We start from the raw sequence: 27,711 nt of genomic DNA on the forward strand, positions 1-27,711 counted from the left end.
CTGACTCTCCCTTTTTGTTGGATGTGGGAGGAGGGTAAAGTAGAAAGCTCCTTCTGTAAGCCCAGGTCCTATCCCAAGCAGACCACTGCAGCCAGTCTGAATCGTGTGTCTAATGGACCTTTATTGGTAACACTGGGTGGGTATTCTGTGGGGCCCAGTTGATCATGGCCAGTGGGTGGAATCCAGAGCTGGGACCCAAGTGGCACTGTAAAGGAATTTGGCATTGAAGGCAGCAGCAGGGACATCCTCAGCCTTGGTCTCCTGCCCCCTCTGTCAAGTCATATTGGCGACACTGTTCACGGAAGTGGATCAGGGCATCTCTCTGTTTCACCACATCCAGCAGCTTCTTCAACATTTGTTCTTCAGTCTGCTTCTCCATGGCTGTCTTTAGGGTCTCTAAAGGAGGCAAAGGAGATATTATAGAAGGTGAATGTGAATCACTGCCACCCTCACAATTAGGGTCCCTAGAAAGGAGCCCCTGATTTAGGAAACCTCCCTCCTTCCTTCCTTACCTTTCCTGTCCATGTAGCTTCTCAGTTCCTGGTCCAGCAACCACTGCTGCTCTTCTAACTCCAGCTCCTGGAACCTAGGTGGAAGTTGAGAAAAGCAGGGAAAGAGTTATAGTAGCCCAAATGAGAAAAGCAGGGAAAGAACTACAGATGCCCAAATGGGAAAAGCAGGGAAAGAGCTACGGATGCCCAAAAGAGAAAAGCAGGGAAAGAGCTACAGACGCCCAAAAGAGAAAAGCAGGGAAAGAGCTACAGATGCCCAATAGAGAAAAGCAGAGAAAGAGCTACAGACTCCCAAATTGCAGGGAGAGCTACAGACACCCAAAAGAGAAAAGCAGGGAAAGAGCTACAGACTCCCAAAAGAGAAAAGCAGGGAAAGAGCTACAGACGTCCAAAAGAGAAAAGCAGAGAAAGAGCTACAGACGCCCAAAAGAGAAAAGCAGGGAAAGAGCTACAGACGTCCAAAAGAGAAAAGCAGAGAAAGAGCTACAGACTCCCAAATTGCAGGGAGAGAGCTACAGACACCCAAAAGAGAAAAGCAGAGAAAGAGCTACAGACTCCCAAATTGCAGGGAAAGAGCTACAGACACCCAAATGAGAAAAGCAAGAAAAGAGGTACAGATGCCCAAATGAGAAAAGCAAGGAAAGAGCTACAGACGTCCAAATGAGAAAAGCAAGGGAAGAGCTACAGATGCCCAAAAGAGAAAAGCAGGGAAAGAGCTACAGACTCCCAAATTGCAGGGAAAGAGCTACAGACACCCAAATGAGAAAAGCAAGAAAAGAGGTACAGACGCCCAAATGAGAAAAGCAAGGAAAGAGCTACAGACGCCCAAAAGAGAAAAGCAGGGAAAGAGCTACAGATGTCCAAAAGAGAAAAGCAGAGAAAGAGCTACAGACGCCCAAAAGAGAAAAGCAGGGAAAGAGCTACAGACGTCCAAAAGAGAAAAGCAGAGAAAGAGCTACAGACTCCCAAATTGCAGGGAGAGAGCTACAGACACCCAAAAGAGAAAAGCAGAGAAAGAGCTACAGACTCCCAATTGCAGGGAAAGAGCTACAGACACCCAAATGAGAAAAGCAAGGAAAGAGCTACAGACACCCAAATGAGAAAAGCAAGGAAAGAGCTACAGACGCCCAAAAGAGAAAAGCAGAGAAAGAGCTACAGACTCCCAAATTGCAGGGAGAGAGCTACAGACACCCAAAAGAGAAAAGCAGGGAAAGAGCTACAGACTCCCAAATTGCAGGGAAAGAGCTACAGACACCCAAATGAGAAAAGCAAGAAAAGAGGTACAGACGCCCAAATGAGAAAAGCAAGGAAAGAGCTACAGACGCCCAAAAGAGAAAAGCAGGGAAAGAGCTACAGATGCCCAAAAGAGAAAAGCAGAGAAAGAGCTACAGACGCCCAAAAGAGAAAAGCAGGGAAAGAGCTACAGACGTCCAAATGAGAAAAGCAAGGAAAGAGCTACAGACTCCAAATTGCAGGGAGAGAGCTACAGACACCCAAAAGAGAAAAGCAGAGAAAGAGCTACAGACTCCCAAATTGCAGGGAAAGAGCTACAGACACCCAAATGAGAAAAGCAAGAAAAGAGGTACAGATGCCCAAATGAGAAAAGCAAGGAAAGAGCTACAGACGTCCAAATGAGAAAAGCAAGGAAAGAGCTACAGACTCCCAAATTGCAGGGAAAGAGCTACAGACACCCAAATGAGAAAAGCAAGAAAAGAGATACAGACACCCAAATGAGAAAAGCAAGGAAAGAGCTACAGACGCCCAAAAGAGAAAAGCAGAGAAAGAGCTACAGACTCCCAAATTGCAGGGAGAGAGCTACAGACACACAAAAGAGAAAAGCAGGGAAAGAGCTACAGACTCTCAAATTGCAGGGAAAGAGCTACAGACACCCAAATGAGAAAAGCAAGGAAAGAGCTACAGACGCCCAAATGAGAAAAGCAAGGAAAGAGCTACAGACGCCCAAAAGAGAAAAGCAGAGAAAGAGCTACAGACTCCCAAATTGCAGGGAAAGAGCTACAGACACCCAAATGAGAAAAGCAAGGAAAGAGCTACAGACACCCAAAAGAGAAAAGCAGGGAAAGAGCTACAGATGCCCAAAAGAGAAAAGCAGAGAAAGAGCTACAGACTCCCAAATTGTAGGGAAAGAGCTACAGACACCCAAATGAGAAAAGCAAAGAAAGAGCTACAGACGCCCAAATGAGAAAAGCAAGGGAAGAGCTACAGACTCCCAAAAGAGAAAAGCAGAGAAAGAGCTACAGACTCCCAAAGGAGAAAAACAGGGAAAGAGCTACAGACTCCCAAATTGCAGGGAAAGAGCTACAGACGACCAAATGAGAAAAGCAAGGAAAGAGCTACAGATGCCCAAAAGAGAAAAGCAAGGAAAGAGTTACAGACGCCCAAATGAGAAAAGCAAGGGAAGAGCTACAGATGCCCAAAAGAGAAAAGCAGGGAAAGAGCTACAGACACCCAAATGAGAAAAGCAAGGAAAGAGCTACAGACGCCCAAATGAGAAAAGCAAGGGAAGAGCTACAGATGCCCAAAAGAGAAAAGCAAGGAAAGAGTTACAGATACCCAAGAGAGAAAAGCAGGGAAAGAGCTACAGACACCCAAATTGCATAGCACATACCCCAGTGCCTCCCAGTTTATGTGCTTACGTGATCATAAGGTCAGCTTCCTCTGCCACCAAATTGTTCTTCTTCTGAACAAGGTCAAGCAGTTTTTCTACCCATAGTTTCTTCTCCTCTTCAGGGGAGCCTATGTTACAAATTGAGGGAGAAGATATAGAGAATAGTAGGAAATGCCAAGAAACAAGATTACTGCAGGAGAAATAGACTGAGTTATAAGGAACTGAGCTGTTTTGGAGACAGAGCTTGCCTGAAAGGGACAGGCAGAGGGTGCACTCCTTGGGCCCCTCCTCTCTCTTGGCCTCTACTCACTATTTTTTTCTCTTAGATCAGACTCAAGTTTCCTGCCCTCCTCTTCCAATTTTCGAAGGGTAACTTCAATCTCATCAAGACGCCGCTGAACGGTCTAATGTAAAAGACATGGGAATTACAGAATTGCAGGGGAAGATGACATGAGGGTCAGGAAGGAAAGGGTAGGCCCCAAGGAATGAGCAGGGATTAGCTCTATTCCTGTTCCCTGCCATTGCCCATTTCCCTCCCTCTTTCTCCAAACCCTGCTCCTCCATTTCTTTTCTTTGCTCCATGTAGGTCTCACCTGGGCTTTGCAGAACCTTTTCATCTCTGCCTCTTTGGCTCTCCGCAACAACGTTTGCCTCCACATTGGGTACTTCTCCATGGTGCCCGATTTCTTGGCAAAGTTCAATAAGGTCTGTGACAGGGCCAAGTGGGTCAGGAATGGGCCCTGGGACAGGCCTGGTAGCTATGCCAGACATCCCTAGTGAATGGGTTCTCAGAAAGGGATAAGGGGAGAGGAATTGGATTTTGGACAGGTGAGGGATGCACCTTGGGAAGGGGGAGAAGGAGAACTTTTGCATTGAAAGGAATAAGAAGATATTCTGCCTCCATTGAGATTGCCAATTCCTTGAAGAGTGAAATCATTGTGTTCTCACAGGCCCAGAGGGTCTAGGGCATAGAAAGGCAGTTTGGGAATCAGGGCTCTAATATGCCGGCTGTGAGTCCAAATACCGGACCTACCTTCTTCCTAGGACCAAGACGATGCAGTCGGTGTTGGTCATAGAAATCCCTGCCCCGATAGAATCCGTCTCATTCCTATGTCACAAGGTACTTCTTACCTAAAACTCTTCTCCACTCACCTTTTCTACATCGGAGGTTAAAACCAGGTCTTCTTCCCCCACTTCTTCCTCCTCACTAGAAGAGATTCCCTCATCTTCCTCCTCCTCCACATCTGGAGCAACGGGTTCAAGGAGCCCTGTACAGGGAAAGGGCAGATGAGCGGCCGGAGGCTGGAGGTCTTCATTTTTGGTTGCAGGCAAGCCACAGCAGAGAAGCTTAAGCATGGGGCAGATGGGCTGGAACACCGGCTGACTAAAGCACGGCTCAGGTGGGAAACAGGAAATGACTCTGATCCTTAGCTAGCTCAGCTTTATGTGGAGCGTGAGATAAGAAACCCCTGGACTCTGTCCCGCGGGAGCCGAGCCAGCATCTCTCTGCCTCCCTTCCTTAGTGGCCTTGAGTATCGTGGGAGGGTCCGTGGGGAATGTGTTACACTTTGAGCCTGCTTCTCATGGGAAGCTCCGACCTGGACTTAGAATCTGGTCAAGTTCTCCCCACCCCAGCCCTTCCCCACGGTGGTTAGCTGGGTACCTGGCGGGGAAGAAAGCAAGGTTTGTGGTATCCTCTGCCCAGGCGTTCCCCAGCCTGTGAAGCTGCCCTCGAGGGCCTGGCGGGCCAAGGCAGAACAGCTTCGGGGAGGTTTGGGGGGCCCCTCCATCTCCGCATCTGGGTTGAAGTTAAGTGATGATAGAGAACGGCGCTCGGGGCTGGAGAGTCTGATCAGTTTTCTTGAAGGCAGCTTGGGAGGACCTTCCATCTCCTCAGGGGCTGCTGGTGTCCGGGGGGACACTGCCGCATCCTCTTTTTCTTCATCCTTCCTGGAGGGTTCCTGGAAGAGTCAAGATGAAAAATTGTTGACTTAAGACTGACCTCTCTTTCTAAGCATTAACCTGACCCTCAACATTGAGCCCAGAGACAATCTACTGGAAATTTAACATATATTCACCACTTAATAAAGTTCATCAGAATGCAATCCATCTCCAGAGAAAGAACTGATACTGTGATTGTAGGCTGAAGCATACTTTTTCACTTTGTTTTTCTTGGATTTTTTTTTTAGCCTGTGTTTTCTTTTACACCATGATGAGCACAGAAATATGTTCTGTAAGACTTTTGCATGTATAATTGATACAAAGTTACTTGTCTTCAGAAGATGGGGGAGAGGCAGGAGGAAGGGAGAGTATTAGAACTCATACTTTAAAAAATGAATATTAAAAATTTTATTACATGTAAATTGGGAAAGATTTAATGAAATAAAAATATGTTGGGGAAGAAATTGTTTGTCCACTCATTCAAAACCATCCCCTGCCCTGAGGCACTTGCCACTCTTACCTGATCTTTGGGGGCCCCATCACAGACATCTATGCTGTCAGACTGAGGGAAGTGTAGGAGGCAGTAGAAGTGGCCTGAGGATGAGAAAGGGTGTGGGGTGTGTATGACCTGACAGAAGTTTGGATCTATCAGTCCAGTTATCCATCATTCCCATGGGGTCAGGGACCCACCAGCCCCCAAACTTGGGAGTCTTAATAGGAAGTGGATGGACGGCATTGAGGAAAAAAAATTGAGATGGAAGCAGTGCTGACTTAGCTTATACCTGGGAAGCTCCCTTTTTCTGAACATGTTTCTCCAAATAGCAAACAGAACCTTAGCCTACTGCCCCAATTCCTCCAGTCCCCAGCAGCCCCCTCACCATCCCCGGGGTGCTGCCGGTAGCCTTCTGGCCACAGTGGGGCCTCACAGCTGTGGCAGTGGAAGCAGCTTCGGTGGAAGAAGCGGCCATCAGCACAGATTCGCTCCACGATGTAGAGACGCTCCCCACACAATGAGCACAAGTCGCCGGCCTCCGCCTACATCCCAAGGAAGCAGTAAGAACAAAAAGACAGAGAATGTTGGATTCAGACCTGGCCCGGAGACCCTCTGAGCAACTGGAGGTAGGTTCTGCCCAACCTGCTTCAGGTTCTGGGCCCCTAGTGTTCAGTTATTCAGTCCTGTCCAGCTTTTTGTGACTGCACTTGGGGTCTTCTTGGCTAGGACTCCGGAACAGTTTGCCATTTCCACTTGCCCAGGGTCTCACATCTGGTAAGTATCTGAGATGGATTTGAACTCAGAAAAGTGAGTGATCCTGACTCCAGGTCCTGCACTCCACCTAACTGCTCCTATTGGTTTTGCACACCATCCATTATTCACTTATTTTTCCAACCCTGCCCAGAAGCCTCAGAGCCTACCTCCAGGTCAGCTGGCACAGGGTTCAGCGGAGCTCCCGGCTTCAGGAGGGTGGGATCAGTGGGATTTGGCATCTTGGAGTCAGTCTGAAAGACCATTAGACATTAAGGTGAAAGGAAGAATCCACTGGGTGTGAGAAGAGTGAGGGATAGTGAACATACAGAATGGGGTTAAAAAAGAATGGAAAGCTCTCACCTCTAAACGAGGCTTTTTGCCGCCACTATCTTCTCCATTCTCCTGGAAAAATGCACAAATGGCTTAGGGCTTGCTCTTACCCTCCTCCAGGTCCTTTTGCCTCTACCCCCTATTCTAACAATCTGTGAACATGTTTCTTCTCTTCCTTGGTATCCCATTTATAAAAGGAGAATTTGTTTTCTGTGATCTGTTAGATTCTAACCACTTCTGCTAACACCCTCAAAGTTCCTCTCACAGGGAACTCCTGAAGGGAGCCAGAGGTCAAAGACAGCCCCTATTCCTTTCAACTCTCCCATTGTAAAACTAAAAAGACTATGCTTCCATAACCCCAACCTGGGAACGATTCCTTTGTAGAGTCTTCTGCAATTTGCTCAGGAACAGAACAGCTCTCGAAGTCCCGCCAGATAGGGGGCTGACAGGACCTGAGGAGAAAGATAGACAAGGTGGCCATTAGCACAGAGAATTACTGCTCACTCCATCCCAGCCTGGCTCTTCCCACTGATCCCTGAAGTAGTCTGGAGGAGGATTCACTCCTAATATCATCCCTCTCTCTAAAGTCCCTAGGAAGCATTTCTTTCTATGATTTATTGTTTGACCCACTCATTCTTTAGAATTAGATCATTTAATTTCCAATTGGTTTTTAGTCTATCTCTCCCTGGTCCTTTATTGAATATAATTTATTTCTGTCTTTCTGCATTTGATTGTGAGATATGCCCTAATGCATGGTCACTTTTTGTGTAGGTGCCATGTTCTACTGATAAAAAGGTATATTTCTTTTAGTCCCTATTCAATTTTCTCCAGAGATCTATTATATCTACATTATCTAATCTATCTATCTATGATTTTCTACAATTCTATTAATCTCCCTAGGAAGTACTTCTTTAGAAACATTTAAGATAACGTGTTCTTTTAAAATGGATAGAGAGTAACGGGCCTGAAGTCAGGAAGATTCATTTTCCTGAATTTAATAATATGACCTCAGACATATTTGTCTTTGTGATCTTGGGTAAATCGCTTAACTTTGTCTGCCTCAGTTTCTTCATCTGTAAAATAAGCTGGAAAAGGAAATGGCCAATTACTCTACTATTTTTGCCAAGGAAATCCCAGAGGGCATCACGAAGAGTTGGATATGATTGAACAAACTTTAAAGCACTATATAAATACTAACTGCTATCATTATCATCATCATCATCATCATCATCATCATCATCATCATCATCTTTCTGCCAGCCTTGGTGAAACATTATTTGGCAGCTCAGAGTGGGTGATACCAAGATTTACAAAGTGCTGTACAAGAATAATTATCCTCATTTTACAGATGAAGGAACTGAGGGAAAAAAATGGCCTGCCTGTTCATTGCTATAACCACGGGCCTTATAGAGATACCTGGGCTAGGAGGAGCCTTTCCAAAGGCGCTGTAGAAATGGGTGAGGTAGGCAATGAGGCCCAATGGATCAGTTCCAGCCACTAGCACTTGTGGAGGGATCACTGGTGAAATACCCAACTCTTGTTCAGCCAGCTTTACTGCCAGGGCTGTGGTCTCCAGAGCTCCAGCCCCTTGCAGGCTTGAGAAGTCACTAGGGACAAGAGTAAAAGAAAAAGCAGAAATAATAAGGAGGAATGGAGTCATCAAAATACAGAGAAAAAGGAAATGGGGAGGGAAAGTTATGGGGAGCAAAGGAATTACTGGGAAGCAATGGTGGGCTGTGCAGCTGAGAGTAGGAAGGAAAGATGGGGTTTAGCAGAGAACGCCTCCTCCTGCTTTGATGAGTTATAGACATTAACTTTAGGAAGAATTAAACAGAATAGGGCAGGGTGCATAAGGGGGTCTGAATGGGAGGGGTCTTAATTATCCAACAAGACTGCTAACCACCCCCTTCCCAATGGGTCCACAGAAACCCCCAACAATTCCTCAGCCTGTCACTCACAGCAGATTGGGTCGGAGGCGGTGCACCAAAGCACAAAGGGCCCGACCGTCGACCCAAGAGGATGAGAAGTCCGTCACCTGAACCCCCGGGTATCCAGCCGTCTGCTTCTGGCACCACAAGAGCAGCTCCTCCTGGGTGCCCGCTGGTCCTGGAAGGAAGGGGGAAGGTCATTCGAGCTCACAGAAATCACACCCGACAAGGCTCTACAGGGTCCTGGCGGCAGGGACCATGGGCACTGCTCTGAGCATAGGGTGGGGAGGGCAGCTGATGGGCAAAGGACACCTAACATCGCCACCGTCATCCCTCCTTCTGCAGCACTTTGCCAAGCGCTCTCTTACACGAGGGCTCGTTGCCCAGTTTACAGGTGACAAAACTGAGGTACAGAGGAGGTGAGTGATTTGCTCATAGTCATACCTAGGCAGCCAGATGCTATGGTGAGACATCGCTGAACTTGGAGATGGGAGGGAGGACCTGGGTCCTCAAACACTTACTAGCTGGGTGACCCTGGATTAAGACCCTTAATGTCTCCAAGCCTGAGTTCCTCACCTGCAAGGTGGGGATAATAACAGCACCTATTTCACTGAGTTGCTTTCAGAATCAAACAAGATAACGTAAATTGATTTACAAACTAAAGCACTATATAAATGCTAGCTATTGTTATTATCATCATTTTTTTTTTCACACATTTAATAAAGTAGTACAGATTAGGCTTAAATTCATGTCCTCTGACCCCAAATTCACTGGTGTTTTTATTCCACCACTCACTTTCTCTCCTTAATGGCATTTTTAGCAATGGCAGAAGTCAGGGTGAGCTTTTTGTTGAGAAAGGCTAAGGACCCACCTCCTAGGGTACACGGGCCGCCTTCCTAGCACCAGGGTATAAAAGGAGGGCGAGAATCTCCGTCCGTCTGAACTGCCTTTGCACTGGTGGTGGGGGAAGAAGAGGGCCAGGGAAGACTTAACTCCAGGTCCTATCAGGGGGAGTCACTGATTTGGCTGGGCACACGGTCGTCAGGAAGTAGAAAGAAAAGAAAGGAGGGAAGGTGGCCTGAAGAAGGAAAGGGATTTTTCTTGGAAGTAGGAGGGGCAGGGCAAGTTATGGTATCTGGGCCACAGTGTTCTGCAGGGCCACTCACTATTCTTCAGGATAGGATGGATCACACAGGGTCAAAGTGGGGCAAAGTACTTGGCAACACAGATAGACAACAGAGGGCATGGCCCACTCACCAGGAGCAGGAGGCTTGGCAGAATCAGTCTGATCATTCTTCTTCCGCTCCAGGTCCTTGCCCCCTACGTCATAAAGATCTTCTACCTAGAATTGATACAATTTTGGACTATTTAAATCACTGATCTTCCTTCCCCACTACCCACCCAGGTCAACCTAAATCCCTTTCTGTCCATAGCTCAGCCCATCATGAATGTGAACTTTTCTTTACTGGGGGACCAACAGGGCAAGGTGATAGATGGAAAAGGTGACTGACCTGCTGGGGACTCACAGAGCGGATATTCAAGTTGGGATATCGGGAAGCTGGGTCTAGGGTATACTGGGCTATATTTCGATGCATATTTTCAGGGGAGGTCTGTGATAAGAGCTGGTACAAGCTCTCCCTGAGGAAAGAAAGAAATGAGGAGAGGGTTAAAGAAAGGGGTAGTAAGCAGCAGAGTGATAAGTATGGAGGTAGTTGGTGAGCTTCCAGAATCATGGAAAGCCCATTACCATTGTTCCCTGGCTACCAGTCTCCATTCATTAAAAACTTCACCTCCATTGCCCCTACTTTACAATCTCTACCCCTTCATCGGTCTCCAATATCCTCTCCATCTCCATCTTCCCCATGGTAGTGGTTGGCCCCATGCTCACCTCTCTGCCAGAACATCTAGGGGCTGAGAACCCCCTGCCCACATCTTCACCGTCCAAGCTGCATCAAAAGCTGCCAAGAAGCCACGGGCCACACCTGTGCCCAGTGGCCAAAAGGGCTGGAGGGACATTGAAGTAATAAGAAACAACAAAGCACATAGTGGGTAGGCAAGTATTCATTTCCTCAACCTATCCTCTAAATGCTCAGGCCCATGTTTTTCTTCAATATTCCCTCTAAATGTTCAGGCCCATGTTTTTTTTTTTCAATATTCCTTCTAAATGTTCAGGCCCATGTTTAAAGGGTTTCCTCAAGCTTTCCTCTAAATGCTCAGGCCCATGTTTAAAGGGTTTCCTCAAGCTTCCCTCTAAATGCTCAGGCCCATGTTTGAAGAGTTTCCTCAACCCTCCCTCTAAATGCTCAGGCCCATGTTTGTTTCTTCAATATTCCCTCTAAATGCTCAGGCCCATGTTTGAAGAGTTTCCTCAAGCTTTCCTCTAAATGCTCAGGCCCATGTTTGTTTCTTCAATATTCCCTCTAAATGTTCAGGCCCATGTTTGAAGAGTTTCCTCAACCTTCCCTCTAAATGCTCAGGCCCATGTTTGTTTCTTCAATATTCCCTCTAAATGCTCAGGCCCATGTTTTTCTTCCATATTCCCTCTAAATGTTCAGGCCCATGTTTTTCTTCAATATTCCCTCTAAATGCTCAGGCCCATGTTTAGAGGGTTCCCTCAACCTTCCCTCTAAATGCTCAGGCCCATGTTTGAAGAGTTTCCTCAACCTTCCCTCTAAATGCTCAGGCCCATGTTTGTTTCTTCAATATTCCCTCTAAATGCTCAGGCCCATGTTTTTCTTCCATATTCCCTCTAAATGCTCAGGCCCATGTTTTTCTTCCATATTCCCTCTAAATGTTCAGGCCCATGTTTTTCTTCAATATTCCCTCTAAATGCGCAGGCCCATGTTTAGAGGGTTCCCTCAACCTTCCCTCTAAATGCTCAGGCCCATGTTTAAAGAGTTTCCTCAACCTTCCCTCTAAATGTTCAGGCCCATGTTTTTCTTCAATATTCCCTCTAAATGTTCAGGCCCATGTTTAGAGGGTTCCCTCAACCTTCCCTCTAAATGCTCAGGCCCATGTTTAAAGAGTTTCCTCAACCTTCCCTCTAAATGTTCAGGCCCATGTTTTTCTTCAATATTCCCTCTAAATGTTCAGGCCCATGTTTAGAGGGTTCCCTCAACCTTCCCTCTAAATGCTCAGGCCCATGTTTAAAGGGTTTCCTCAACCTTCCCTCTACATGCTCAGGCCCATATTTAAAGGGTTCCCTCAACCTTCCCTCTAAATGTTCAGGCCCATGTTTAGAGGGTTCCCTCAACCTTCCCTCTAAATGCTCAGGCCCATGTTTAAAGGGTTTCCTCAAGCTTCCCTCTAAATGCTCAGGCCCATGTTTGAAGGGTTCCCTCAACCTTCCCTCTAAATGCTCAGGCCCATGTTTAAAGGGTTCCCTCAATCTTCCCTCTAAATGCTCAGGCCCATGTTTACAACCTTCCCTCTACATGCTCAGGCCCATATTTAAAGGGTTTCCTCAACCTTCCCTCTAAATGCTCAGGCCCATGTTTAAAGGGTTCCCTCAATCTTCCCTCTAAATGCTCAGGCCCATGTTTACAACCTTCCCTCTAAATGTTCAGGCCCATGTTTTTCTTCAATATTCACTCTAAATGCTCAGACCCATGTTTAAAGAGTTTCCTCAACCTTCCCTCTAAATGTTCAGGTCCATGTTTAAAGAGTTCTAAATCCCAAGAGCCAGAGAGAGCATCTTCTCCCCTCTCCCTTCTTCCCTACCCTATAATCACCAGGCAGACCCCCTCACCTCCACCAGGCAGTCGCCCACTAGCTCCAGCAGTACTCGAGCCCCATGTTTCTCTTGTACTCGTGAAGCACTCTCTGCCCTTGTCATGCTTGTGAAGTCGAAGGCGGCGACGTCGGGCCGGCCACGGGCATCACAGGCAAACTCCGGGTTACCTAGCTTGCCATGGGTGGCAAAGTCAGCAGCATCACGAGCAAAGCGGTGTAGGGCCTCGGGTACTATGTTGTCACTGCTCAGGAGCTGATCTGTGTCCGCAAAGTCCTAGAGGCACAAAATCAAAGACCCAGAAAATCAGCAAGAGAGTTACACTTGGGAGGAATCTTAGGGCCAGGTCTAGTCACTGAGCACAGAAGGAAAGGAATTAGGGTCCAGAGCAGCCTGAAACCATACCTCAGAGGGTGGAAGAGCCTGGATCTGAACCCACTCCTCTGTAGCCCAATCTTGGGCTCTTTCCTTGACTGCTTGTTGGGGATCCCCTGCTTCCTGTACCCCCAGGACCCCATCTGCTAAAAAATCATGCATGTGCATTTGTTGTCAAAGTGGAGTGGAAAATCCCTGTGAAAGACTGTAGAACTCTGTGTAATCTTAATTATGAAGCTGCAAGATAGACTTGGAGTTAAGAACTGAGTTCAGATCAGATATTTCTTGGTTATGTATGCAAACCACTATATCTTTCTCAGCCTCCTCCATTTCCTTATCTTAAAAATAAGCGTAATAACAGAACCCCCATCCTCCAACCCTCAAGGCTAAATGAGATGCAAAGCACTTTGCAAACATTCAAGAGTCATAAATGTCAGCAGTTATTACTATAAAGCGTGTCTCCTGTCTTGGGGAAGGAAGCAAAGCTGGGGAAGGTAGAAGAAGGGAATGGGGCAAGCAATTTTTAAGGGCCTATTATGGGAGAGACATTATGCTAAGTGCTTTTCAAATAGCGGCTAAAATTTATATAGTGTTTATTATGTGCCAGACACTGTGCTAAGTCTTTTGTTAATATTATCTGATCCAAGGCAATCCCAATGAACTTTGGATAGAAAACACCATCTGCTTCCAGAAAGAGAACTATGGAAATTGAATGTAAATCAACACATACTATGTTCACTTTTTTGTTTTGTTTTTTTCCTCTCCTGTGCTTTTTTTTCCTTTTTGTTCTGATTTGTCTCTCAACATGATTCATAAATAAATGTGTATTTAAAAAGTTAATATACATTTAATATAAAAATATTTAATTTTAATTAAAAATCAAATTAAATTAATTTTTATTAATTAAGAGTTTAAATATTTAATTTTAATTAAAAATCAAATTAAATTAATTTTTATTAATTAAGAGTTTAAAAATGTATATTATCTCATTTGATCCTCCTAACAGCCCTGAGAGATGGATGCTATGATTATCCCTGTTTTATAGATGGGGATATTGAGGCAGAAGATAGATGATAACATTAAGTTGCCCAAGATAATAACATTAAGTAAATATTTGAGGCAGGCTTTGAATTTTGGTGTTCCTCAGTAACACTTCTAGCACTCTATCTATCATGCCCTGTAGCAGCCCACTAGAGAGGTATCATACACCCATTTTTAAAGTTGGGCAATGTGCTGATTGTGTCTAGGTTTATTTGTTGGGGGATTTTTGTTCATTAGGAGAAATTTTTTTTATAAAGAAAGAAAATTCATCAATAAAATGTGCAACATATATTTAACTTATTTCAGATTGCCTGCTATCTTGAGGAATGGGAAGGTAAGGAAAACGAAGAAGAAAAATTTGGAACATAAATCTTACAAAAAGGAATGTTGAAAACTATTTTTGTATTTGGAAAAATAAAACATTTGAGAAATAAAATAAATAAATTAAATTAAATTTAAAAATTTATTCAGTACATAGTAGAAAATTAAAAGTTTCATAAAGGGACCTAAGATAACTTTGTGAGTACCTTGTTAAGTTTAATGTATACTTTAAAATGCATATATAAAGTTTATGGTTTTGTATACAAATTATTTTTGCATTTCCTAGAATAATGAAATTTGTTTTTTATTGATAGTTAAGTTTATAATAAAAAAATAGAGAGAGATGAATAACATATCAGGTATAATCCTGGAACTGAAGTTAGGAAAATTTAAGTGGCTTGTCCAGGGTGTATTCAGGTCTTCCTAACTTCTCCACCCAGCAAGCTCATTTTTTTATAAATAATAATAGTTTTTTATTTTTGAAAATACATGTACAAAATAGTTTTCACCATCTACTTTTGCAAAACTGTTTTAAATTTTTCTCCCTTCCTCTCCACCTTCTCTTTCCCCTAGAGAGAAGTAATCCAAAGTGTATTTCTTCTAAATATATTTCCACATATCTCATTCTATGCAAGAAGAAATCAGATCAAAAGGGGGAGGGAAATGAGGGGAAAAAACCCAAGCAAACAAACTACAAAAGTGAAAATACCATGTGGTGATCCACATTCAGTCCCTATAGTACTTTCTCTGGATGTGAATGGCTCTCTTCATCACAAGTCTATTGGAAGCTCAGTATTGAGATAAGTTCATCATCCTGAAAGATCTCATCAGCCTTATCCTGAAAGATCTCATCAGCCTTGTCCTGATTACAGGGTGGAACCATGTACTCCAAACCTCCAATTAAAGAAACCCAGCTCACAGAGCACCTCATTTCTCTGCTGGCTGCATTACTATGGGACATTTGTCACTGACTTCTCCACCATTCCCTGTGTCCACCTCAGGTCCCCATCACAGGGCTCAGCTCCCTTTTTTTTTTCCCCCATGGATAGATAGAGATCCTTGAAGGCAGATCCTGTCCTCTTCTTTTTTTCACTTAGCAAGTCCTTGGTACTTCATAAATATTGATTGATCGTAAAAGGTGGTTATAAGGACCAAATATCATGTTGTTAGTTTGTTCTATTTTATTTCAGGACTTACTATTGCAGTTTTAATTTATTTTATTTTTACTGCAAGGCAATTGAAGTTAAGTGATCAGCCAGGAATACTGTGAGAGCACATTTGAACTCAGGTCCCCCTGCCTCTCTGGCTGGTGCTCATTCCACCTGCATAATCTTGAACTCAGCTCCATCTACTCATCACTCCCCCTGCCTCCAATCCTGCAAGCACAGTTACCTCCCTCAGTCCAGTAATTCCCCAGCACATCCAGGTCCCATCCCCTTCCATGTTCCTACCTGACGAAGCACTCCCAGCCGAAGGAGACTCTGCTTCTTGGCAGTCATCACAAAGTAGTGGGTATCATCCTTGTAGTAAACAATGTTTTCCAGGTCAATGCCTATGGAGGAGGAGGAGGGGACAAGGGAGAAGGAAGAGTACAATTTTTTGAATGGTGGGAGTTTCGGGATTGAGGTTTTTTATCTTCAAATCTTTCCTCAACTCATTACCAGTTGGGATTAAAGGAGGACAGATTTTGGAAAAGATTGCATACTGTTATCTTGTTAGGTTTTTTTAAAATTAATCCAATACATATTTTTAAAATTAATGTTTTTTATATTGTATTCCTTGCCATCTGGGGAGGGGGAAGGGGGGAAGGAAGAAAAATTTGGAACACAAGGTTTTGCAAGAGTCAATGTTGAAAAATTATCCAGGCATATGTTTTGAAAATAAAGAGTTTTAATAAAAAAAATTAATGCTTTTTAAATTAATCTAGTACAACTCTTTAAAACTAATGTCTTTTAAATTAATCCAGTACAAACCAAAATACTTCTAGTGGTTAGATAAGAGAGATCAATAGAGGGAGAAGGATTAGTGAAAATCCTATAACATCAGGGATGTTTGCCAGGCCCATAAATACAATAGCTTGTGTTTATATATACAAAGTGTTTTACATACTTTGTCTTTTGATTCTTATAACATCCCTATGAAGGAGGTGCTATTAAGTATCCTCACTTTTGCAGATGAGCAAACTGGGTCTGAAAGAAGCCAATTGATTTCTGCCTGTGATCAAGCAGGCTTAGAACTCAGAACTCCAGGTCTAGAGTTCCGTCTCTTGTGTTATCTGGATTGTTACTATTATTGTTGTTGTTGTTATTTTTGCTGAAGCAATGGGGATGACTTGCCCAGGGTCACAAGTGTTAAGTATCTGAGGCCAGATTTGAATTCAGGTCCTCCTGACTTCAGGGCTGGTGCTCTACCCAGGAAGCCACCTTGCTGCCCTGTTACCTGAATTATTGACCATTGCTAGATCCTAGGAAGGCAGAGAATAATATCTGAGAAGGGTCTAGTCCTTCAGTCATTGCGCACACACACACACACACACACACACACACACACACACACATTTCATACTTGCAGCCATGCACCGTGGGGCAGAACCTGGCACTAGGAGGTGCCATGACAACCAGATGCAGATGCCCAGGCAGTAGGTAGTCCAGGGGATGGAAGCAGCCCTGACCTGTGGCCTTGAACAGGTTCTGGAAGAAGCTCTGGTTGTAGATTCTAGCCACACCGCTGATCTCCGGCACTTGTGTTTCAGCCACCGTGCGTCCATTCACAAAGTTGGCCGTGATACCGATGGCCAGTTTACCTCTCAGTTCTCTGACCGAGAAACCTGGGAATTGGTAGAAATATGGAAAGAGATGTGAACAAAGGAAAATGAATAGGAATCGCCCTAGTGTTATTTAGTTGTTTTTCAGTCATATTCAACTCTTCATGACCTGATTTTGAGGTTTTCTTGATAAAGATGCTGGAGGGGTTTGCCATTTCCTTCTCCAGGTCATTTAAGAGATGAGGAAACTAAGTGCTTTGAGCAGGGTCATACAGCTAGTATTTATCTAAGTTCAGATTTGAATTCAGGGTCTCCTGACTTCGGAGCTAATATTCTATTCACTGCATCACCTAACAGCCCTATGGAGTGACCCTGTAAAGTTCAGTGGGGCTGGGATGTGTGTGTTTGGGAGGTGTTTGGGAGGCTTGGGAGGGGTTGGCCAAAGAATACTTACGGTAAAGGAGTCACTCACCTTCAGGGATGAATTTACTGCCAGCAGCAGAGATGAGAACATCAAATTCATACTGGGCCAGTTGGTCAGAGGGGTTGGGTTGGAGCTGTGCCCTCCAGCCAATCCCTAAAGGGGACAGGAGGAGGAGAAATGACAAAAAATAAGGGAGGAGAGCTAGAAGCTAAGAACCAAGAAGGAGGAAAATAAGATTGAGTTCTCCCTCTTCTGAGACCACAGCTGAGGGAGCCACTGAATGGAAGATGCAGTTACCTTTTTGAGATGGGGGCAGGAGGCCTGTGAAAGTGACCCCCCAGTGAATCTCCACCCCTAGCAGTAAAGCCACCTTCAGGAGGAGCAGCTGAAGCTGCCGAATACCTGGAAAAGAAGAGGAATGGGTGAGAGTACATACTAAGGAAAACACTGAACTGAGGGGGTTACAAGGGGCACCCTGCCCTGCACAGCTCCTATAGTATCAACCAGGGAGGAGCCATGGCTAGCTCCAAACCTCAAATCAGTCACTAAGGACTCCCTGTTGCCCTGAGACTGATGCCCTCTGCCCTCATAACTCACTGATGTGGTCCAGGGTGCCTGTGCAGAAGCGCCCGTAGAACTTCTTAGCACCAAGCCCCCGCAGGTCGTGGATGGTAAAGGGCCAGAGGTGGAGTACGTTGTGGCGGGAGAATTTGGTGCGCTTCTCCACCAGCACCACTCGGGCACCCAGCAGGGCCAGTTCCACAGCTGTTCGAAGTCCACAGGGACCGGCTCCTACCACCAGACACTGCCAGGAAGGGAGCAATGTGGGGTCAGGGGCCTATCCTGACTGTTCCCTCCCCCCCAAATCTCTCCTCCCCCAATTTCGTGGCTCTTCCCATTCCCACGTCCTGCTCCAGGCCCCCCGCCCCGTCTCCACCTGCCCACCTGGGTGCTGGCACAGGCCTTCCCCTGCTCATAAACGGGATGGGAGGCCCGCTTATCCAGCTTGGCCCACAGACTCTTGGCATTCCAGTAATTGAGCTCAGCCTTGAGCTTGTGATACAAGGACAGCCTCCCACCAGGCTTCAGGCCCAGACACATGCAGAGGTCTTGGAAACTGCTGAGCACATCCTTGCATAGCTGTGCCTGCAAAAAGTTCTCAAAGAGTCCGTGGGCAGGATTCTGGGAAGCGGTAGTTGCCATGGAGGAAGCCAACAGGGAATCTAGGGGAAGGGGAACAATTGGTGAGAGGAAGAAAGTCACAGAAAGTCAGCCCCAGAGACACACACACATACCCATAGGACTTCTGGAGGAGGGGAGAAACAGAATGGGAGGAGAGATCCCAGCCCTGATTGGCCCCACAGAGCCAGTCAATATCATCAGTTCCTTTTCCCCTCCTCTCACAACTTTCCAGATCCCTAGAAACAGAGCTCAGCTTCCTGTGATTCTAAGTGGGATGCCAAATTTGGAAATAAAAAATCGGCACTCCTGGGTACAGTGGGCTCTACTCATCCCTTGGCTTAAAAGAGACTCTTGTGTTCCGCACCCACTTCCCAACCAGAGCCTCAGGAGCAGGACCCCATCTCAAAGATTCTCATGGACTTGACAAATACAGTCCTAAGTATGTGTTGATTCTAAAGGGTGAGATCTCTTAGTTCTTCTCCACAAGAAAACTTGGGAAAATAGGTTTACGTTTCCAAGGATAGTAAAAAGAGCAGGGGGTAGAGGAAATAGGGGTAGGAAGGTTCAAGGACAAAGATTAGGAGGCAAAATTCCCACGCTTTATGATTTTGCAAGTTTGTATATTTATCCCACACCTCCAGAGCACTGAGATATCACAGCATCACAGACACCCCAGCACCAGGCTGGGCAGTGGATCATCAGCAACTTAGGGGAAGAAGTTAGGTACTTCCCTGCATCAGGCTCCACCTACAACCCCCCCCAACCACCTTAAGCATCTAGCAATACAGAGGAAGTGGGGAGAGAGGGTTTGTGACTGGACCTCCATCCGGCTGCTTGGGTCTGTTTGATGACACACTGTGGTCATGGTACTTCCCTCCTGTTCACTTGAGGCTCATCTGAGGGCCCCTGGAGGAGGGCAGGATGTAAGACTTTTGCCCTTTCTAACTAATTTTCCTCTCCCCTGGTATCCACTGAATTCCCCCGCCTCTGGAGTCTCCCCAGAACAAAACCTCCCTTTATTTCTCCACTTCGTTAGGGTTGGCTTGGGAAGGAGAAAGCTTCAAGAAAGAGAAGATGAGTTGGGCCAAGATTGGGGAACAAAGAATAGAAACAGAATTGGGCTGATACCTCGGTTCTTCCCTGGCTGTGCCAGCTTCAGATTCTTTGGGCATCAATTTCCTTATCTGTAAAAATGAGCAGTTTGGACTAAATCATCTGTCTTAGGTTCCTTCAAGCTCCGACAGTTCCAGATCCCTTTTAAGGGGCATCAAACCCCTTTGAGTAGTTGAGGGGATTTGTGTGAAGAAAGAAGTTCTTGGGGAAGAACTCTGCGGGATCTACACCCCCCACCCATCTCAGGAACTATGTCCACAATGAGTGGGTGGGCAGTAGCTATCCAACAGCAACCGGAGGGAGATTCAATTCTCCCGCCTCCAGACACCTGCTTCCCAGCTGTCACTGAGGTGCGTTAAGAAGGGCAAAGGTGGCTATCAGGGTGGAGAACAAGGACACCAAGGAGAGACTCGGGTAAAGAGCAATATAAAGCACAAAGAGTCTTACAAAGTGGCCATTCCCGGGTGGACTTGGGCCGTGTGTGTGGGGGAGCCTAAACTCGGACAGAAGTCCAACAAAGTCCTAACAGGGATGCGGACACAGTGGAAGTGACCCCTTCAGTCCTCTGGGAGAAGGGACCCCTTACAGCCCAAAGGATGTCCCTTTCCACTGGGATCACCTGGGGTGTAGAGGGAGGGGGTACGCTTGTGCATGCCCAGCCTTGGCCCCGGGGCTTCGCTGACTCCAAGGCATCCCCAGAGGTGCAGCTGCCCGGCGGGGTGCAGCCCTGGAGCTGGGCACGTACGGGGAGCCGCCTCGCCCCCCCCCCCCCATTTAGGCTCCTAAATTTCTCAGATGAGTGACAGAGGGGCAAGGACGGGGGCGGGGAGGGGGCGCACATCTGGCACCGCTGGTGCACTTACCGGAGCAGAGGCGCACTGGAGCCGGGATGGAGGGGCGCAGGCTGGCTGGGGAGGGGCCTGACGGAGGAGCCGCTTCCTGCTGGGGCCGGGGCAGCGGAGTAGGGGCGGGGTTGAGGGGAGGTGGGGCGCAGAGGGAAGAGAGGCGGAGGAAGCGAGGAGGAAGCGAGGAGGAAGCGGCGCGGAAGCGGCGCGGGAAGCCCAGCTAGCCCGAGCGGGAGTTGCGCGGGGCTCCTCTGGCCACCCTCCCACCAGGCCGAGACGAGAGTGGGGCCGGGGGATTCTGGCAGGGCCCTCCCTCAGAAGCAGTTGCCTTTATTATCAGTGCCTCAAGCATCTCATGACTTAAAAAGGCCGGGGCTGGCCGCTCTCTGGATCCGCCCCCACTCCACGCGAGCCGCCTGCCAGGGCAGGGTGGAGTGGAGGAGGGTTCGGCGGATTTGGACTCCCCTTGCAGCGGGGGAAGGCCGAGGCTGACTGGGAGCTCGGAAGCCCTGGAGGGTGGGGTAGGAATTGGTATTTGCTCCGGGAGAGGAAATAGCTCACACTTACGAGTTTCAGAAACTTTTCCACGCACCAAATCCCGTGATGTAGGAAAGGCAAATATTAGTCTCTTGCTTAGGATGATTGAAGGACACTGGGAGGAATGGAATGGAGGGGCCCTGGACAGCCCAGCTTTGTCTCCTTGCCCTTTCCACCCCTCCTTCAAAGGTTCTATTTAACTGGAAATCTTTAAATAGGGCTTATTACCAACTCACATTTTTTTCCCCTTAAAACAACCAAGTTAAGTTAAATTCAAGTCTTACACCCATTTTTGAAGATGAGGAAACCATTTTTCAGTGATTTATTTGTCCGTAGTTACACAACTATGAAGCATCTTAGATATTGTTTAACCTAGGCTTTTCCACACCAAGAAACACCGTCTCCACTCCCAAAAGTCCAACCAAACCTCAAAATCACACAAAACCACAAGGTGAACCAAAAGTCTCAATGCAGTTTTAACTTGAATGGCTTGATCTTAACCCTAGAACAAACTGAGCAAGTAATCAAGATGTTTCCTCACTTCTAACAGGGGATAATATTTGCACTATCTACCTCATAGGAAGCAGCATAAAAAAAAAATATATGAGTTATGACAACTCTCCACGAATTATTACGGGGGTTCCTACCAGGATATTTGGGCCACTTTATATCCTTCTAGCCCAGGCTGTGGGGGCTTCCTCCTGGTCTTTCCTGACCTTACAGGTGGGCAGAACCGACAAGGGCAATCTCTTCCAGCCAAGCTTTGGGCATGGTCGGCCCCCGAGTCTGGTCTGCTATCAGGAAGCTAATGAGTAAGCATCTCTTTACTGCTTCAAGGGAACTGGACAGAAAACACCCACAAAGACTACAACTGGGGGTTTGCAGATAGATTCCCAGCTTTGCCACGCATGAGACCTTGGGGAAGTTAACAACAGTCTGAGTTTCAGCTTCCTTGTTTATAAAATTAGAACACTGCTGTGTGTGTGAGCATGAAAATCAAATAAGATAACAAATGTAACAAGTAAATGTAAAGCTTTGTAAACCTAAAAGTGGTCTACCGATGACATCTATCTTTATAAATAAGGTAAATGTCTCAGAATAAACAGCTTTGAATGTCAGGTAGAGTTCAGTTTTTGAATGTTAAAATGTTAACTGCTGGGGGAAAATGACCAAGTCCTGTCTCTCTATTTTAGAGGTGAGAAAACTGAGCCCCAGTAAGGTTCACTCTCATGAAGACAGGGCTAGAACTGGAATTTAGTTCTGACTGCACAGTCCAATGCTTTCCATTCTGACAATCAGAGCCACAAAATTTCTCACATCTTTATCTAACAGTGTGGACACTGTCATATCATAAATATGAAAATCACAAGGCCAGAGGCCATGACTCACACTTGGAGAGCTAGGGCTTCGTGGGAGTTACTTGCTTTGTGGCTCTCACAAAGCACACACTCTTTACTCTGCCAAGTGAAGGCAGCTTGGCTTAATTTAGTGTTGAAGTGAAGGGGGTAGGGGAGGGGGAGAAGAAAAGAGGGTAAGCAAGGAGGGAGTGGAAAGGTCTCATTACCATTCTGGAGAACGTAAAGGAGGAGTTGCCCAGGGGCCGAAGTGGGGAAAAACTAGAGAGCTTTCCCGTCTCCTCCATAAAGGCTGTTAGTCCTTTACAATTTCATTACTTAGTTTGAAATGAGTTCCCAGGTTATTAGGCACACCCATATCCAAACATAAAAGCAGTTTAAAAACAAAGTCCAAAGTCTCATCTTAATAATGGCTCATCGGCCATTTTGTGTTGTCCATCTCATCTCTTTCAGAACTGATTATTCAGCACTTGCAGCTAAGTGAATAAATAACATGGGTTTTTGACTCATGACTCAGTTGTCTCCATGTTTGCTACCCAATGTGTCTTGTGGGCCAGTAAAACAAAATGGAAACCAAAGTTGCCTTCTAGCTGGCATTTAAAGCCCTCTGGGGCTCCGACTCATTTTCCTAGGATGATGTCTTGTTACTTGCCCTCACATACCCAATGCTTCTCCAACCACACTGACCCACTGTCTGTTTCCTGTCCATGACATCCCATCTCCCTGCTTCTGCTCCAATGCCTCTGCCCTCAGGCCTGGGATGCACTGCCTCTTGGAGACAGAGCTGCAAGCTTCCTTCAAGGTTCAGTTTCAGAAAGAAATGCTTGTTGATTGACAAAAATAATTGAGGGAGGAGATATACGCCTGGCACTGTGCCAGGCGCTTTGCAAATATTATCTCATTTGATCCTCACAATAACCTCACATGGGAGGTGCTGTTCCTGTTTTACAGATGGTTGTGACTTGTCCAGTCCAGGACCAGTGCTCTATCCACTGTGTCACTAGCTGCCTAACTGCCAGGAGGTACTGTGGATAGAGTGTGAAGTCAGGAAGACCTGAGTTCAAATCCTCTTTCACTGTGACTCCTGGCAAATTTTATCATCTGTAAAATGAGGACAGTAACAGGAGCAACTTCACAGAGTTGCTTGTGAGGATCAAATGAGATCATATGAACAGCACTTTACAATTTAAAATTTAAAGCACAGCATATAAAATGCTAGCTTTTGTTTCACGTAACCTAATTTATCAAAGATCTCCAGTGGCTAATTTAACAAATGTCTATAATTGGTATTCACACAGCAACTTTGAAGTTTGCAAAGTGCTTTCAGTTCAGAGATTTAAATCTGGGTGGCACCTTAGAGATTATTTAGTCCAATCCCTCCTTTCAAGCATGAGGATAAAAATTTAAGTTCTTTCTGAGTTATACAAAAAGACATTATTCTCCATTCAAGACATATTTTGTTTCGTTTTCTGGTATGTGGCATTGCAGGGCACAACAGGTGATACCCAATTATAGATTTAGGTCCCCTGGGTACCCATCAGTTGGAAAAACAGCTGAATAAATTGTAGTATTTAAATGTAATTGAATACTTGTGAATACTTTCTTAAAAGAAAGGGGTGGTTTCAGAGAAATCTGGAAAGAATTGTATAAAAAATTGTTGAAAATGAAGTAAACAGTACCAGAACATTTTATATATTAACTTTCTAAAGATAGATAATTGTGAAATACTGTAAAATGATCAACCATGATGCTGGAGAAATGATGAAAAAGCATGGTACCAACATTTTAATAGAGATGATGTACTAGATGCAAAACTAGATACTTTTTGGACATAGCCAAGGTGGGATTTTTTTTTTTGTCTTGACTAACATTTTTCATAGTTTTCTTTCTTTCTTTTTTTTTTCTAGTGGGGGATAAGAAGGTAGGAGAGAAAGTAAATGCTTTCTAATTGAAAATAAATTTTTGAACAGAAAAAGCTACAGGTTCCAAGAAGGATCCTTGTCATATAAGTCCAGTTCTTTCCTTTTATAGATGAAAATGAGAACCAGCTCTTCCTCCCTGCTTCCCTTAGTACTCAGAGAACCAGCTCTTTTCTTAGTATCCAGAGTAGAACAGTTGCTAGGAGGGGAGAGGCCTCTAGCTCTTTCCCATCCATAGCTGGGTAGCTGAAGTTGGCACAAGTGACCTTGTTGTTTTGAAGAGAGGTCACACCATGCCAGAGATCTATAGTCATGAATTTGTATTAGACATGGAACAGACTAGACCCTATGTATGACCTATGAGCTTCAAAAGACTGAGTCACTAGAACTCCAAGAACTGAAGTTGAGACCAGAGTTTATGTCCAGTCAAACCTTGGCTCACCCAGCATTCTAAGGAGCAATCAGGACTCAACCCAACTGATGTGATGATATCTAGGCCTACTAAAAGGGATAACCTATTGGCTCTGCTGAATTTCTGAAGTGAATTTGATTTAACAAATGTATTGTAGAAACTTAAATTTGATCTCACTCTCCCAAGGGACTAAATAAGGGAGACTGTGATATTGAGTGTTGAAGAAAATAGTCTGAACTCCTGTTCTTGCCCTATCTTCCTAGTAAATATTCCTTTATAAAAGTTAAGAAACAAAAAATAAGAGTGACTTATTAAGGTCATACAAGTATTGCAGGAAGTGACAAGTCCTTGACTCCAAGTCTAACACTTTTTATGACTTTCCTCTCTGCTTGTTGTTCACACATCTAAGAACCAAAAGCGTTTATTTCTCTTTCAAGCAAAAAAGAAAAAATGAATTTAGTATTTGTAAATATCTACTTAATTTTCATCCAATTTGGATGCTTTTTGTCCAGTTTATCGGAAAAATATTTATAAAAGTAAAAGACAGTCTATGTGATATCTTGCAATATATTTCTCTTCATTCAAGCACCATGTTCTGGTGCTTCTGTAAATATCACACTTACCTATGCCATCTGTTGTCAACATTAAACATCTGGGGACATCAGGAAGAGAGTCAAGAACATTCTCTATCCAACTCTTTCCAAAAGCCATTCCTTTGTCCAAAACCTTCTCATTAATTGAAATCAGCATACAGATTCAAGTATATTTCAGGTAACTTTTTAGGTCCACTTCTGATAAGCTCTTCTACTTTTCAATCCCAAATCCCAAATTACAAAAATTACTTCACTTCTGTCGCCTTCTTCACAATAATTTCTGGAAAATGTATCATAGTACATGACAATGCAGTAAAAATATCATTTGAATAGGTGCTTTTTTGATATAGAGCACTGTTTCCTGAAAATAGAACTCAAAATTCCTAATAATGAATCCATGGATCAAAAAATGGAAGTAAAGGAATTCAAAGTGGATTTTTTTTTTTTTTTACCATCAATAAATAAAAGTTAACTTAATCCTAGTTTATGAAGGTGCTTCTGTCCTGCTAGCATTGTGACTGGGGAATAAACCAAGCAATATAACCTCAGCTATATGCAAACTGCCTGTGAGTGCACTTTTTAAAAAAACCTCAAAATCATCTTTAATTATTTTTATTCTTAAATCTGGAATTACAAAAGAACCTCAGTCTTTGAAAGGGAATTAAAATGAGCAATCTTCCTCAGCTATTTTATATACTAGTTATTAAGAAATCTAGCACAACCAAAATCCTATTAAGGAATAAATATTTCTAAACAATGAAAATGCTACCTTGTATTTCAGCTAGGACCAATAATAATTGAAAACACTCTATAAAGGCCATTAAGATAGTACTTTGTTCAGTCAATTTTCAATGGTGTCCAACTCTTGTGACTTCATTTGGAGTTTCCTTGGCAAAGATATTGGAGTGATTTGCTATTTCTTTCTCCAGCTTGACTTTGACAGATGAGGAACTCGGGCAAACAGGGTTAAATGACTTGCCCATAATCATACAGCTAGTGTCTGAGATCAGATTTGAACTCATAAATATGGACTTTCTTGACTACAGACCCAGTACTCTAAAAGTTCCATCTTCAAACTATCTAGAAACAGATTTTTTTTTTTTTTTTTTTTTTTTTTTTGCTGAGGCAATTGGGATTAAGCAACTTGCCCAGGATCACACAGTTAGGAAGTGTTAACTGTTTAAGGTCATATTTGAACTCAGGTCCTCCTGACTTTAGGGCTGGTGCTCTATTCATTGCACCACCTAGCTGCCCCAACAGATGGATTTCTAGAAGTTTTTAAGTTAGACTCTTTGTAATTTGGAATATATTTTTCTGTAGGCAGTGGTATGGTTTTTTTTGGCTATACAGCTAGTCCATAAAAGCTGATTTAATCTGTAATGTAACATATATAAAGCTACTACTACGCATTATATAAATGTTTATTTCCCAAGGACTTTATGCTAAAAAATCTTGAAGTAATGAATTATCTGTATTTTACATATGAGTAAACCAAGGCAGAAAGGTTCATTCAATTGAATATTTAATAAACCCTATATTCCAAATACTGATGATACAAATAACTCTGTCCTGGGTCGTGACTATTAAGTCAGAGCCATGACTCAGTTTTTTGATTTCAAGTCCACTGACCTCTGACATAATTAAGAATAACTTAGAATAGGATGATGAATTATGATGAATATTATTTCTACGGGAATATGTATGCTAATATATTCCATTAGAATCTAAGCTCCTTGAGGCCAGGGATTGTTCCAGTCCTGTATTTATATTAATAGTACCTGGTGCTACCTCAGTGCTTAATTAGCACTTGATTGATTTTTAGCATAATTGGGAGCATCCTTTGCCCAGTTGTCTCCATTTCCGAGCTGCTGCCGTATTCAAAAGCATGGACAAAAGTATTGCCAGATTACATTTTGGCAACTACTAGTACTTATTTTTAGACATGGCTATGTTGTAATGCTTACATTTGAGGCAAATAATGCCTATGGAAAATGAAATGCCTTCTGTTATTAACTATATCTTATGAAAAGGGAAGGAACCTTTTATTTCACAAAATGCAACAAAAGGAAATAAGCTATAATACCAAAAATAACTTCCTTTTGTATCTTTATTTATTCTTTTTCCTTTTGTATCTTGACTTGAGATACTTCTAATTTGCTTTTGCAAAAGCAATGGAGCTCAGTGTATTCTGGGACCAGCTCTGCCACAACAGATGGCTAGGGTGACTTCAGGTGGGCTACATCAACCCTTTGAGCCTCAGTATCTATATCTGTCAAACAGATGACCTCTAAGGGTTCTTTTCCTATCTTTGAAATCCTATGATTTTTGTATTAAACTTATTTGGAAAAACAAAGCAAAACCAGACTGTGGAATTGGAAATGTAATAACTTGTTAGGTTTTTTTAATAGGCAAAAACTTGTATTTATAACTGAATCATTTTTAAAGCTTATCTTTCCAATGATTAGCCTTTTATTTCAAGATAATTTATTTATTCTTATAAGTGATAAAAACCAGCAG

At 44.2% G+C, this 27,711-nt stretch overlaps 2 protein-coding genes and 1 long non-coding RNA gene across 8 annotated transcripts; 1 reads left to right on the plus strand and 2 right to left on the minus strand.

The window, feature by feature from the left end:
• Positions 1–101: 101 nt before the first annotated feature.
• On the minus strand, positions 102–20,478 carry MICAL1 (microtubule associated monooxygenase, calponin and LIM domain containing 1). 2 transcript variants are annotated; one of them, XM_051997517.1, is made up of 26 exons: positions 20,397–20,478; positions 19,549–19,604; positions 18,184–18,461; positions 17,836–18,043; positions 17,536–17,640; positions 17,287–17,391; positions 16,722–16,877; positions 15,502–15,602; positions 12,332–12,589; positions 10,472–10,587; positions 10,095–10,221; positions 9,841–9,925; positions 8,614–8,761; positions 8,072–8,262; positions 7,019–7,107; positions 6,686–6,724; positions 6,493–6,576; positions 5,958–6,114; positions 5,600–5,673; positions 4,802–5,099; positions 4,291–4,406; positions 3,732–3,845; positions 3,449–3,542; positions 3,167–3,266; positions 513–586; positions 102–396 (listed from the first exon to the last, which is right to left on the minus strand). In XM_051997517.1, the coding sequence occupies exons 3-26, from the start codon at positions 18,439–18,441 to the stop codon at positions 248–250; spliced, it is 3,246 nt and encodes a 1,081-aa protein (XP_051853477.1). In that variant the 5' UTR covers positions 18,442–18,461; positions 19,549–19,604; positions 20,397–20,478; the 3' UTR covers positions 102–247. The 2 variants fall into 2 exon arrangements, with proteins under 2 accessions (XP_051853477.1, XP_051853475.1); XM_051997515.1 differs by having other exon boundaries at positions 6,686–6,727.
• LOC127562076 (RNA-binding protein 25-like) lies at positions 593–2,688 on the plus strand. Of its 3 annotated transcripts, XM_051997520.1 has the most exons (6): positions 593–970; positions 1,035–1,150; positions 1,221–1,292; positions 1,595–1,942; positions 2,006–2,094; positions 2,392–2,688. In XM_051997520.1, the coding sequence occupies exons 1-6, from the start codon at positions 633–635 to the stop codon at positions 2,407–2,409; spliced, it is 981 nt and encodes a 326-aa protein (XP_051853480.1). In that variant the 5' UTR covers positions 593–632; the 3' UTR covers positions 2,410–2,688. The 3 variants fall into 3 exon arrangements, 2 of the variants coding, with proteins under 2 accessions (XP_051853480.1, XP_051853481.1); XM_051997521.1 differs by lacking the exon at positions 1,595–1,942 and having other exon boundaries at positions 1,035–1,123; positions 1,194–1,442; positions 2,462–2,688; XR_007953601.1 differs by lacking the exons at positions 2,006–2,094; positions 2,392–2,688 and having other exon boundaries at positions 593–1,292; positions 1,560–1,942.
• LOC127562079 (uncharacterized) lies at positions 10,596–12,321 on the minus strand. 3 transcript variants are annotated; one of them, XR_007953602.1, is made up of 3 exons: positions 12,052–12,321; positions 11,703–11,747; positions 10,596–11,619 (listed from the first exon to the last, which is right to left on the minus strand). It is a non-coding gene; the product is annotated as an uncharacterized LOC127562079 (long non-coding RNA). The 3 variants fall into 3 exon arrangements; XR_007953603.1 differs by lacking the exon at positions 12,052–12,321 and adding an exon at positions 11,928–12,042; XR_007953604.1 differs by lacking the exon at positions 12,052–12,321 and adding an exon at positions 11,838–11,927.
• Positions 20,479–27,711: the final 7,233 nt, after the last annotated feature.

The sequence above is a fragment of the Antechinus flavipes genome, chromosome 4 (genome assembly GCF_016432865.1).
Source record: "Antechinus flavipes isolate AdamAnt ecotype Samford, QLD, Australia chromosome 4, AdamAnt_v2, whole genome shotgun sequence".
NCBI classification, from domain to species: domain Eukaryota; kingdom Metazoa; phylum Chordata; class Mammalia; order Dasyuromorphia; family Dasyuridae; genus Antechinus; species Antechinus flavipes.